At 41.8% G+C, this 14,313-nt stretch overlaps 1 protein-coding gene across 1 annotated transcript in view; it reads left to right on the top strand.

Annotated features, from left to right (window-relative positions):
- The window catches only part of LOC140460140 (scavenger receptor cysteine-rich domain-containing protein DMBT1-like), a 35,039-nt gene extending 20,726 nt beyond the window's left edge, over positions 1–14,313 (top strand). The window contains exons 7-10 of the mRNA XM_072554537.1: positions 10,543–10,857; positions 11,423–11,737; positions 12,779–12,864; positions 13,984–14,313. Coding sequence (XP_072410638.1) covers positions 10,543–10,857; positions 11,423–11,737; positions 12,779–12,864; positions 13,984–14,313 — 1,046 coding nt within the window. The remainder of the gene's footprint in view (positions 1–10,542; positions 10,858–11,422; positions 11,738–12,778; positions 12,865–13,983) is intronic.

Genomic DNA, 14,313 nt, shown 5'->3' with positions numbered 1-14,313 from the left:
GTTAAGAGCATAAAATCTTCATCAGGATAATGATCTTATGCTTCAAACGTCGACTCTCCAGCTCCTCGGATTCTGCTCGGCCAGTTGTGCTTTTCCACCACCACCCTTTTTGACTTTGATCTCCAGCATCTCCAATCCTCACTTTCTCCTCCTTCTGCACAATCCTGTGTGAAGGACAAACAAACACTGGAATTTGACTCTCTACAGAATACTCTAAAGGCATGTCTTACATGGACAGTTTTTAAACTATACATACTTGAGTCATCAGGAAGGTCTGATAACTGAACGGACCCCCATATACCTTCTGCTCTAAGACCTAAGACAGTGGTCTTTCTCCACTGTCTTAGTGGCAGCTGCCCCAACCTTAAATACATTCCTCAACACTTTGTCCTGGTCCTTGGAATGTGCCACTGTGCAACCCTCGTTCAGGGTCAAATACTTGCTCTGGATTACCAAAGAGTTTAAGGGCAACAAACGTGCATTTTTCAGCGACTTGGTGTCCTTCCAGGTGCAGTTGTTTGTTTCAGTGTCAGGGTGTGTCATGGGGAACTGACCGTAGAGCACTGTGTCCTGAGTCAAAGATTTGCTTGTGAAGACCCTCGACAGAAAGTACTACATCTTTCTCCAGACATCCTTTGCAAAGGACCATTCCAGAAGGATATACTTTAAGTCCCTACCGGTGTCCCCGCCCCCCTTCCAAACCCCGCATTCACTGAGAGAGCAGTGTGTGCAGCCGCACACTAGCTAGGTGTACATGAGAGATCTCGCAGTTTGTGCCCTTCCCAAGTGATATCTTCCTGCTTGTTAGAACGTTCTAATGGTGAAGCATTCTGCCAAATGACTTGGACAGTCTGATGAGTGAGCAACCCGACAGTAATATCATTTTGTTGGCAGAGTTAACTCTTTGAAAATTTGAACTCACTTTAAATGTATCTCCTATTCTCTGGTGAGAGTTGTACCCATTCTCTGATGAGAGTTGTGCTAGACTTACTTTCAGACATGATCTGAATAGGAATATGGAGGCAGTTTAGGCGTCTTATCTTGGTTTGAAAGTTTGTTTTGCTGACGATGTTATCACTGATGGAAAGCCAAGAAGGAAGAAATTTTCAATCTTCTCAAGAAATTCTGAACAGCTGTAACGGTTGTCTGTTATATTTGGGTCCACCGGGTTCTGGGCTAACAGTGAATATGGTGTCAGTAACACACCAGTCAACACCGTGTCACCATTGATTCAACTCACGCACAAATGGATTATACTCTCAGATGAAACCTGTGATCTGTGTGACCGTTTTGTGATATTATTCATGGAACTAGGTGACTTTTATGTGGAGGTGCCAGTGCTAGTTTCGGTTGGACAACGTTTAAAATCACACAACATCATGTTAGAGTCCAACAGGTTTATTTGGAAGCACTAGCCTTCAGAGCGCTGCCCCTTCATCATGTCGTTGTGCTGATAGAGGAGCAGCACTCTGCAAGCTAGTGCTTCCAAATAAACTGGCTCGACTATAACCTGGAGTTGTGATGTTTACATCTGTTACTTAATTTACGTTCGCCGCATTCGAGAATTTTTGTATGATTTGATGTGGAATTAATATGTTTACCTCAATATTGTTTTACATCACAATTTTCATTACGCAAGCCTTTCAAAAATGAAATATCCAAAACAAATCCTTTTCAAACTTTACTCTCAGTGACAAATGGGAGAGGTGAAAATCATTATTAGGATATTTATTTCACGACTCTTTTTCTTTTTGTTCAAAACTGTGGGAATGTCTGGTTTGGTCAATGTTACAGAAAATCCAACCAGGCGGCGGTGACCTGAACTCATGGTCCACTGCATTAGTTGAGGCTCGGTACATCATCATATGTGAGGAGAGAATTACAGAATCAGGATCAAGTATCAGTGAAGGAACAAGAGCGCCATTCCAATCAGGATGGGAATTCGTAAGTGTTGGTACTTTCCATTTTCTGTGCACCTTGTCAGCTGGTGCAGGTGCAGTTTTGTTCGGTTGTGTGAAGGTGTTTAGTTGAGTTGTTGCCATTAACATTGATGGCGCAACATCTGTGGCTGAATCTTGGTGGTGAATGCTTCAAGTTGTTCAGATAATGGGCGGTGTGTAAATGAAGCCGATTGCTTTGTGCGAAGTGCCTTCCAGCTTGGGAGTGTATGTTGCAGTTTAATGCAGCAAAGCAAGCAGCGAATGTCTGTTAATATCGCTGGTTTGTGGGTTGCTCACAGTTATTACTCTTCAGCAGTCAGAAAGTGAATAATGCTGAAAATCTGGCACCTGTTCTCCACTTGTAGTGAAAGGATGGGCATCCTGGTTCAGATTATTATATGGAGCAGCTCAGTTGATTCCAGCCTCGGGCGAGTGACTGTGTGGTGTTCACACATTGTCCCTGTGTATGTCTGGCTCTCCTCCAGGTGCTCCGGTTTCCTCCCACAGTCCAAAGCTGTGCAGACCATGCCAAGTTGTCCACACTGCGTCAGGTGCATTAGTCAGAGGGAAATGGGTCTGGGTGGGTTGCTCTTCGGAGAGTCAGCATGGACTTGGGCCAATTGTCCTGTTTCCACTCCATAGAAAGTCTAGCTAAAAAATATTCTGTCTATGCTATGGCGTAGTATGTTAAGAGAGTTCATGTACACTGAAATGTATTGCTTTGTGGTGAATTAGGTTTCTGAATCTCTGGAAAATTTACTCGTATTTATCCAGTGACATGAATTATCCAAGATATTAAAGCCTTCTTTTTCATTCTTCCCATGTACGTATTTCCATGTACATTAATGAATTAAGTGCTTGAATCAGAATCTTGTGGATTATTTTCATAAACCATATCACAGCGGTTAAATCAGCCTCTCGAGATCGAAATGACGGGTTAGAGTAACTGGTGTGCCTAGAGTCTATTGATGGACTGCATTTCGACAATTCATTTACACCCAAATCACGGATACAGTGACACTGAGAGTGAATTGCAGTTTATATCCAAAGACTAAACTGGTATTATTTCCTTTAAAGTTTAGTTGCTGTCTGTTTTGTCCTAAGATAAAAAAAAGACATGCACATCAACACTGCTCAAGTCGCTCAAAGACTCGATTTCACTTTCAAAATTATTTTATAAGATGATATATGACCAAAAGAGGTTGAATATAAATTTATTAACATGAATTTTGTGGAGTACGCATAACCGCGTCATACCTTAAAGAAACTTCAAAAATGTTGGATGAAATCAGGAGATCTGTCAACACAAATGAAGAGGGAAACACAGAAATGTTTAGAGTCTGATACGATCGCTCAGAACAGAAGGATAGAAAATAAGGAGTCACAACATAGTGGCAATTTTAACACTGTTCCTCTCTCTGCATGTGTTGGGGTTCTCCAGAATTCTCCACATTTGTTTCAGATTTTCAGTTTGCACTTTTCTTTTCTACCATCAGCCTCGTGTCTCAATTATTTTGGCTTAATTTGTAAAATTGTTTACGTTGTGAATTTGACGTCCAGAGACAGTAACCTGACGTTGTTTCATATAATTTAAGAAAAAGCATTTCGGGTTCAGTTGGAAGGAGACCCGTTTGGGGACTGATGCAAGAATAAATTCCCACAGAAATGGAGGTTGCTCAGAACCATTGAAAGAAAGATTTCTGAGTGAGTTTGTGTAACTTCGAGATTAACAGTCTTAGTGGCTACTAAGAAGAGACAATAAATTTGACCGAGAAGTAAATTTACTCTGGTTCTGCATTACATGTACACTATTTTGTTTCATCGCATGCTTTGAAACTTTTCAATTTGTGAAACAGTGAGACAAATTGGATTGCTTCATCTCATATTAATTTATCGAGAAGTAGCAACATTCTTGGATCAGATGATAGAGCACGAGATGGTAAAAGGCTCCATCATTATGTTTTGTCGATCGTTGTTGAACAGATGAGGTGCCAGAAGACTGGATGTTGGCAAACCTGGTGCCACTGTTTAAGAAGGGCGGTAAAGGTATGCCCGTGAAGTGTAGACCAGTGAGCCTGACCTCAGTGTTGGGCAAGTTGTTGCAGGGAATCCTGAGGGGCAGGTTTCACATGTATTTGGAAAGGCAAAGACTGATTAGGCATAGACGACATGGCTTTGTGCGTGAGAAATCATGTTTCACAAACTTGATTGAGTTTTTTGAGGAAGTAACAAAGAAGATTGATGAGAGCAGAGCAGTCGATGTGACCTATATGCACTTCAGTCAGGCGTTCGACAAGGTCCCCCATTGAAGACTGATTAGCAAGGTTAGATCTCATGGAATACAAGGAGAACTAGCCAGTTAGATGCAGAACTGGTTCAAAGGTAGAAGACAGAGGATGGTGGTGGAGGGTTGTTTTTCAGACTGGGTGCCTGTGACCAGTGGAGTGTCACAAGGATCGGTGCTGGGTCCTTTACTTGTTGTCATTTACATGAATGATTTGGATACGAGCATAAGAGGTACAGTTAGTAAGTTTGCAGATGACACCAAAGTTGGAGTTGTAGTGGACAGCGAAGAGGGTTACCTTAGCTTGCAACAAAACCTTGACCAGATGGGCCAATGGTCTGAGAAGTGGCAGAAGGAGTTTAATTCCGATAAATGCGAGGTGCTGCAAATCTTAGCAGGACTTTTACACTTCACGGTAAGGTCCGAGAGAGTGTTGCTGAACATAGAGAACTTGGAGTGCAGGTTCATAGCTCCTTGAAAGTGGAGTCGCAGGTAGATAGGATAATGAAAAAAGCATTTGGTTTGCTTTCCTTTACTGGTCAGAGTATTGAGTACAGGAGTTGGGAGGTCATGTTGCGGCTGTACAAGACATTGGTTCGGATATTGTTGCAATATTGCATGCAATTCTGGTCTCCTTCCTATCGGAAAGATGGTGTGAAACTTGAAAGGGATCAGAAAAGATTTACAAGGATGTTGCCAGGGTTGGAGGATTTGAGCTCTAGGGAGAGGTTGAACAGGCGAGGGCTATTTTCCCTCGAGCAATGGAGGCTGTGGGGTGACGTTGTAGAGGTTAATAAAATTATGAGTGGCATGGATAGTGTAATATGCAAAGTCTTTTCCCTGGGGTGGGGGAATCCTGAACTGGGGGGCATAGGTTTAGGGTGAGAGAGGAAAAATATAAAAAGACCTAAGGGGTAACCTTTTCACGCAGAAGGTGGTATGTGTATGGAATGAGTTGCCAGAGGAAGTGGAGGAGGCTGGTACAATTGCAACATTTAAGAGGCACTTCGATGGGGATATGAGTAGGAAGGGTTTGGAGGGATATGGGCCCAGTGCTGGCAGATGGGACTAGATTGGGTTGGGATATCTGGTCAGCATGGACAGGTTGGACCGAAGGGTCTTTTTCCATGCTATACATCTCTATGACTCTATGACCCTTATTAGGACAGTGCATGAAATATGAAATTGCAAGGTGCATAAACCGCTTCAATATTCACCTCGTGCCCAAGAAATGAATAGCTGACTTCTTAATCCACTATTGCCCTTTTATATATTCTATATTAGTCAAGAAGAAATGCAAGGATCACTCCCAGGCACCCATGTTCAACTCAATGTTTTCTGTTTTACTAAGACTTGAATTCTTTATTCGCGCCATATTTCTACTACTTCGGTAGACCATGAAATCTAATTGATCCTTTATGTAAAGAAAAATGGATGTTTGAAGTCATATCAAATTCGAGGTTAATGCATTGTTTAGTTTCTAAATTTAGTAATGAATATGTGTTCAGTTTTAATCTGCATACAGAAATGTCAAGTATTCTGCATTTTTGCTGCTGTCAATAATTTTGTTTCTTTATATTCCCTGTGTCGATTGACACTTAACTGAATTACAAAATCTCAGACAAATTCAGATTTTTTGAAATCTAAATGAACGCAACAGTAAAAGAAAAAATGGTATTCATGTCCCTCATGTGTAGTTGAAGCAGACTGGAAATCAACTTGCCTTCTTCCTCGATACAGCGAATCAGCTGGAAGTAGGCAGTAATCTGTCTTAGCTAAATAATGCACTGGCACTGGACAGGTTGTGGAGAAGGTTCACAGCATTGATTCTGGAGAGGACAGCTTGAGAAGACTAGGACTATATTTGGTATTTAGAAGAATGAGGGGCGAATCTTACAGAAAGATAGAAAATAATGATCGGAGTAGATATGATGGAACCATGGAGGTTCACCACACTAGTGGGTGAAAGTAGAACTTGGAAAGTAGCCTTAAAAAAAGGAGGATCAGGTTTCAGACTGAGATAAATAGGAACTTTTCCAGCCATTCTGTTGTGAATCTGTGGAATTCCCCGCCCAGTGAAGCAGTTGAGATTATCTTGTTGGATGAAATCAAACATAGATTTATGGATTATTGAACAGTACTGGAATTATTGGTTGTTGAGAATCGGCGGGTAAGTGGAACTCAATCCACGAAAAGTACAGCCATGTTCTCATTGAATGGTGGTGCAGCCTTGATGGGTCAGATGGCCCACGCCTGCTCGACGTTCTTATGTCCTTACACAGGTGTGAAATATGTAGCATACTAATTGTACCGACTCTCACCTCATTCCTCGTTGAAAGTTGTGACCTCTGCAATGTTGCAAGAGAAATTTCATGTGAGCCAGTAAATGCTGCAAAAGTAATTCGAAAGGACATACGTGTTCATAACCAGACAGATTTATTCCACAGTTACATGTGTCTGAAACTGCGATGAACAGTCTTTCAGTAGATTTAGTTTGTACCAGTTCTGCCATCAGTTAGAATGTTCACAATGATGCCACTGATCTCATATGTGTTTGTTGTTTTCCAAAGCTCTCCAGTGAGTAAGGATCTTCAAACGTCTGATGATTGGGCCAGCGTGCAAGACATTGTTTTAGATTATTTTCTGTTCATTTTCTGTCATGCATTACATTAAAAAATAAAGATTTAACATTGAATTGTAGGGATATTGCACACGCATGATAAAGAGGTGAACGATCAGTCAAGTCGGTGAATGCAGTTTATGAGAGATGTTGTACAGCAGGGATTGAATAAATCCATAGTGAGCGACCATCTATTAACACATGTACAGATGACCCATGATGTGTAAAAATCGACATGATATTAATCTGAGATTGAAAACAAGCAATTCGAGGTTTATAGAATGTATAATAAATGTATGGAAAAGCTTTCACAAGAAGCTAAAAATCATCAAACTGTATCACACAGTGCGTGAAATTTGAACTTAACTAAAATTGAAAATATATGTCAGCTTGGGAGAGGGGGAAAATATATTGTGGTAACATCAATAACAGGACAAACTCAGTTGAGTCATAGAGATGTACAGCATGGAAACAGGCCCGTCGGACCAACCCGTCCATGCCGACCAGATATCCAAACCCATTCTAGTCCCATCTGCCAGCACCGTGCTCATATCCCTCCAAACTCTTCGTATTCATGTACCCATCCAAATTCCTCTTAAATGTTGCAAATGTGCCAGCATCCTCCACTTCCTCTGGCTGCACATTGCATACATGTACCACCCTCTGTGTGAAATAGTTGCCCCTTCGGTCTCTTTTATATCTTCACCCTCTCAACATAAACCTATGCCCTCTAGTTCTGGATTCCCCGACTCCAGGGAAATGATTTTGCATAGTTACCCTATCCACGTCCCTCATAATTTTGTACACCTCCATAAGGTCACCCCTCAGCCTCCGACGCTCCAGGGAAAACAGCCCCAGCCTGTTCATCCTCTCAATGTAGCTCAAATCCTCCAACCCTGGCAACATCCTTTAAATCTTTTCTGAACCCTTTCAAGTTTCACAACATCTTTCCAGTAGGAAGGAGACCAGAATTGCACGCAATATTTCAACAGTGGCCTAACCAATGTCCTGTACAGCAGCGACATGACCTCCCAACTCCTGTACTCAATACTCTGACCAATAAAGGAAAGCAAACCAAACGCCTTCTTCACTATCCTATCTTCCTGCGATTCCACTTTCAAGGATCTAGCAACCTGCACTCCAGGTTCTCTTTGTTCAACAGCACTCCCTTGGACCTTATGATTAAGTGTATAAGTCCTGCTGAGATTTGCTTTCCGAAAATGCAGCATCTCGCTTTTATCTGAATTAAACTCCATCTGCCACTTCTCAGCCATTGGCCCATCTGGTCAAGATCCTGTTGTAAGGTGAGGTAGCCCTCTTCACTGTCCACCACACCTCCAATTTTAGTGTCATCTGCAAACTTACTAACTGTACCTCTTATGCTCGCATTCAAATCGTTTATGAAAACAACAAAAAATGTAGAGGACCCAGCACCGATCCTTGTGGCACTCCATTTGTCACAGGCCTCCAATCTAAAAACCAACCCTCCAACACCACTCTCTGTCTTCTACCTTTGAGCTAGTTCTGTATCCAAATGGCTAGTTCTCCCTGTATTCCGTGAGATCTAACCTTGCTGATCAGTCTCCCACAGAGAACTTTGTCGAACGCCATACTGAAGTCCATATGGATCACATCGACCGCTCTGCCCTCATCAATCCTCTTTGTTCCTTCTTCAAAAAACTCAATCAAATTTGAGAGACATGATTTCCCACGCACAAAGCCATGTTGACTATTCCTAATCAGTCCTTGCCTTTCCAGATACATATATATCCTGCTACTAGGATTCCCTCCAACAGTGTGCCCACTACTGCCTCAGGCTCACTGGTCTTTCGTTCCCTGGATTGTCCTTACCACCCTTCTTAAACAGTGGCACCACGTTCGCCAACCAGTAAACACTTACAAAAAGTTTAAAGCGGGTTCATCACCATCCTGTCCCCAGTGCAGTTGAACATGCTTTAAAAATACTGAGAATGATACTTTGTTGGCAATGACGATAGACATTGGAAGACATTACGCAGTGTGTTCAAAGAGGTAGCATCGGCGCCTTGTACCGAATGACCTTCTTCCTGTGTTGTGACCATAGAATGGTTTGTGGACAGTTACATATTGATCTTATTTTTTCAATCCATCATAAAATTTCATCTTCCAGAATTAAGGAAATGTATAATTCCTGCTGAATATTGTTGATGAGTGAATCTCGTAATGCTGTCGCCACGTAGATTGGGGAACATAATAAAGCCGTATATTAAAGATGGTAAACACTTTAAAAAATAAATATACTTTCGGGTGTTGGTTGGGAACTAAGCACTGTTCGACATTGTTTATTTAAGTATTGCTGATCGACTGAAGTTTCTAAACTGCTGAAAGCTTCGGCCGGGGGTGCCTTGCTTTTGTAACTGGGGAGTATTATCGCTCTTTCCGGGGATCATCACAATGTTGAGGAAGGTAGCAATGCAGTGACGAGCAGACCAGTCAGAGAGTTGGCAGCATATGTTCCTGTGTGGAAACAATTTGGTCAAAGTTAGAAGAAAACAGACAATATTTGATAATTGCAGTAATTATATTTCCTGCTTTTGTCACCATTGCATGAAATGAGGTTTTGAACTTTCCAGATATCATATACAGTCATAGTACGGACATAGGGCCTTTGTCCCAAACTGGTCTATGCTGATCAAATGTCAATCCACAAATGTCAAATCCATTTCCCTTCACATGACTCATATCATTCTCAACTGTTCCAATCCATGTAATTGTCCGAATATCTTTTAAGTGTTGTTACTGTACCCGCCTAAATCACTTCCACTCACAGCTTATTCCATATGCTTACCACCCACTGCGTAAAATATGATTATTTGGCTAACTAATGAAAATTATTGCCCGCATGTGTTGCATTTGTCTATTTTATTTCAACGTGCTAAATTGAATTTTCATCTCTCTATTTCAGACAGAGTTGCTGACACTCAGGCCGATAGTAAAGGTAACTGCATGCTCTTTTCATATGGAGTCGAATCTCGATATTCTGATGATTCTGTTCAAGCACGAAATTGTACGAAGAATCTCTTTGCCTTAAAATTCATGTTGAACCGCTGTCTGTTCATACCTAATGGGGGTGCATGACTTCTGAAGGTCTCTCATTTCAGGATTGCTGGGGAGTAGAGTGTGAAGGATCAGTTCCTCCGCACATTGCCATTCTCAGACAGAGACAACACATGGAGATACTGTGAAAATTCAGTTACACACACAGTGCTGCTTTCAGCAATGTATATAAACCATTTCACTCACTATTGAGCAGTGACATTGTGCTCACATGACCATACATCCCACAATATTTCGGGCTGTGACAGGCGGAAGTACTGTTTCATTTTCAGATGTTCGCAGGGAGGATCAGTTGTGTTTTTCTCGCCATTCATTGCTCCCATATGTCATGAATGAGTAATACAAAATCTCCTCACGTTGGCCAGGTTTAGAGGAATTGTTTCTGTGGGAACATTTTTCTGACCCTCGCTCTTTGTGAGTGAGCATCACTTCTAAAATGGCATTTCACCATCCACAACACGTATTGTGAGTTACATTGCGATAGCATGCATTTTTTGCCATGCCATCACTTCCATTGCATTGTGAGCTGGGAATGCAGACAGCAATTGGAGCTTTCACAATTGCACAGTATTCACTTTGGTTTCCATTTCTATACTTTACAGAGACGGTGAGGCTGAGACTTGCGAATGGGGGCAGTCCTTGCGCTGGCCGAGTGGAGATTCACTACAGGGGACAGTGGGGGACAGTTGATCATGATCTTTGGGACCTTCCGGATGCTGCAGTTGTGTGTCGGGAGCTGGACTGTGGGACCGCAGTCTCTGCCCCGGGCGGGGCTCACTTTGGACGAGGATCCGAACCCATTGTGACCTGGAATGTTCAGTGCAGCGGGACCGAGCGCGCTCTGAAGGAGTGTCAATCAGAGGAATGGGATCACTACGGCTACTCACACGAGTATGATGCTGGTGTCGTCTGTTCAGGTAAAAATCTATTACCATTTCTTTGGAGCTTTATCACAAGCCGGAGCTGCCTGAAACCAGAAAGGGATATGATAACAGAGCGACAACTATCCAAATATTATTAACATGATCATAACTAAACGCCCAATTCATTCGGTACGATAATATAATGCGTGAATATTTGAAGACAATTGGAGAGGTGAATTCCCGTTACCGTTTCCAATCCGGTAAAGGGGCGCGACAGGTGACAATTGTGATGTCACTTGAAGCCACTTTGAGAGAACTGCGCTGCAGGAATGATCATATTTACAACCCAATGCATACTGAGATTCGACATTGAGTTGGATGGCAGAATCACTTTCTGTCATTTATCTTTAGGTTGAAAGTTGCTTTCTGTCTGAACAGTTGAGGGTTGGGGGTTATGGCTGAAAATGAATGAGATCGACAGGGCAGCAAACTGATTGGAGGAACAATTTATTTCCAGAAATGCCAGACCTGTAATTAATCACATAAATGTTTATCAGAAAATAATCTAAGTCGCGGTTGCTACAAATTGCTATGATTCTGTGCTCTTTTAAAATCTCAGATCACAGAGCTCCGAGGTTGGTACCTCAAAATTCCCAATGCTTTGGCAGACTGGAGGTCCAGTTCGGTGACACCTGGAAAACAATGTGTGGGCTTGACTGGGATTTGAAAACCGCCGATGTGGTCTGTGCACAGCTTCATTGTGGAGTCGCAGTGTCTGTTTCAAGCGCGATGCATTCTGGAGGCAATGCTGTTCTCACGGCTACTGAGGTATTTAAATGTATGGGCAATGAGACTCAGCTGGAGAAGTGCCCTCGGTCTTCAACCACGCACCAGGATTGCACTGGACACAACAATGTCACCCTGATATGTTCAGGTGAGTACAAGCTTACCTAAAGGAGAAACACACATTTCCAGTTAATGTGCGTAAGAGTAATGGCTTTCCTGACATTGCTTTGACCGTGACAAATCTCAACTAATCCTCAAGATTCTCATCTTCCCTGGCACAAAAGTGATGAGGCAAAATTTACACGAAATTATTGAAAATTTACACATTTAAAAACTATGGCGTTTGGATTGGGAAAGACATTTCTTCAACTGTCCACAGTCAATATCTGTTCGTGTGGACATTGACTAAACGTCGCTCACGGACGATAATATGAGTCGTTGGTCGATACAGAGACTTTGACGTGAACTTCAGACAGTTAAAGTTATGACAAAGCAATTGTTTATTTTCTGAATCTCCCTGACCCGGTTATATTTTTTTAACAATACTAACAGACTGTATGACATCATTGAAGATCACTCTTGCCAACAAATTTTTCAGCAAGAAGTTCCAGCTCACAAACACTGGTTGGCTGATAGATATGATTATGGTAATTTATTCACCTTTCTGCCCCTTACTTGCGACCCTTCTCAATCTCTGAACTTTCACGTTGCTGTAAATTTATCTTGCCTTTGTAACACGTTCTATTTTGCATGGTATATAAACTTTGTCAACAGTCTGATTCAGTATATTCCAATATGTAATACTGTACACCTGTTGTCCCAAATCATTACATTATTGCCTGCTACACTTTCGATGATCAGTTGGCAGGTCTATTCATTCCTTTCGTTTGTTGCTTTGGTCAACAAGTAATATTCTCGTATACCTCTATCTGTTCCAGCTCCATTGCTTCAATACGATCCATAACCTGTCCAATACTCATTAATCGAAAATAGAAGCCTTTTTGCGTATCTCTTCGAGTATGCACCTCCTCAAGATCCAGGACACACTTTATGAATTATGTGTTCCACATAATTATAAACAAGGTTTTCCTATCTTCCCAAATGCATAGTAATTATTTCTGTCTTTCTGCCCTAATTTCTTCTATTCTGAATTTTACGTTTAAGTTGCATTTCTGACTACTCTACCAAGTATTCTGTCAACTTGATGTATCTCAGTTTTTGAAGCTCCAGTACTTCTGTCGAAGTGCACTTATTCACAACATGAAGAGGGAAAAGGTGAAAACATCTCAATGCACGTTGTACGTCATTTTCCAGGCTGCCAAAATATACTGCCTCAAACGTCTTTGCTTAAAGTTTCATCTGTCACTTACTTATCTGTTCTGTTCTCTTTGCATGCTCTACTGAAGTTGGGAGAAGTCTTGAATCATGGTTTGAAAACATTGATGCATGGTACCGGGGCTAATTTTGAAGTGTTCCTCTGCATCTCAATGCAAATTCGGAAAAGTCCATGTCACATTCTACCAAACGATACACATTCACAGGTTATAATTGATTTCATTATTACAGGTTCAATGGGAGATGAAAGGTTAATAGTATTGAAACTGTATATTGCCGCCAGCATCTGATGCACTGGTCTTGATTTGGTCACCTGGACGCTCAACATCTTAGTGTACAAAAAAACTTTGAACATCCTAAATATCTCAATTGCCTCAAACTTGTAAGCTCATTTGTTGCCCATGTTTCAGAAATTGCCTTCAAAAAGAATTATTTAATACATTCGCCTGGTGAGCCGCACTGTATTGTAACACCCTGATGGAATCGCCTACCTCAGTGGGTTGAATGACTGGTCTTTGATATAAGGTAATGCCATCAGCGTTGGTTCTTCCCCCCCCCCCACCCACCCCCCACCCACAATCTGAAGTTGCCATGATGGTCCTAACCTTCTGAACTCATCCCTCGGCTGACGAATAGTGACCATCAGGTTAAATCACCATCAACCATATCTCTCTAACGAGAATGCAGTCACGTATTCATCAATAAATTGAGTTAAGCATTACTGCATGATTGCAAAAGTCTAACCTTCACGAGCAATCGGTACTAAAAGTACACTGCTGTTATCAAACTATAGACTGCATCAAGTAAACCTTTACATTCTCGTTTCATATGTTTTCCAGGACTGAGGTAAATGATCATAATCACTATCTTGGGAATACCCTTTAACTGTGAATAGTGGAGAGAGTTTCATGAAATAATCGTAATTATTTTGAAGACATTGTAACTGTCATGTATTGTATTGGGCAATGGAGGATGAGATTTGATTTATTTTCTCTTTTGAATCTTGAACAAGTGCGTGGATGTTTGCAAACGTTTGTTTCTTTATTTGATCCAAAACAGGAAACAATGGGCCCCGATTGGTTGGTGGGGAGAACAGGTGCTCTGGGCGAGTGGAGGTCCTACATGGAGAGCAGTGGGGAACGCTGTGCGGTGTTTACTTTGGCTTACAAGACGCCAATGTGGTCTGTGAGCACCTTTTATGCGGGACTGCAAAGTCGATCCCGAGAGATGCTCGATTTGGGAGGGGAGCCCGACCAGTGTGGAAGGAAAACTATGAATGCCACGGAAACGAGCGACGGTTGTGGAACTGTCCAGTTTCACATGGGGAAAGCTTCAACTGTTCACATGGAAATATGGCCAATGTCATCTGCTCGGGTGTGTCCTTTATAG

The sequence above is a fragment of the Chiloscyllium punctatum genome, chromosome 36 (genome assembly GCF_047496795.1).
Source record: "Chiloscyllium punctatum isolate Juve2018m chromosome 36, sChiPun1.3, whole genome shotgun sequence".
Taxonomy (NCBI): Eukaryota; Metazoa; Chordata; class Chondrichthyes; order Orectolobiformes; family Hemiscylliidae; genus Chiloscyllium; species Chiloscyllium punctatum.
The sequence above is the reverse complement of the archived record's forward strand: the minus strand, read 5'-3'. Positions and strand labels throughout refer to the sequence as shown.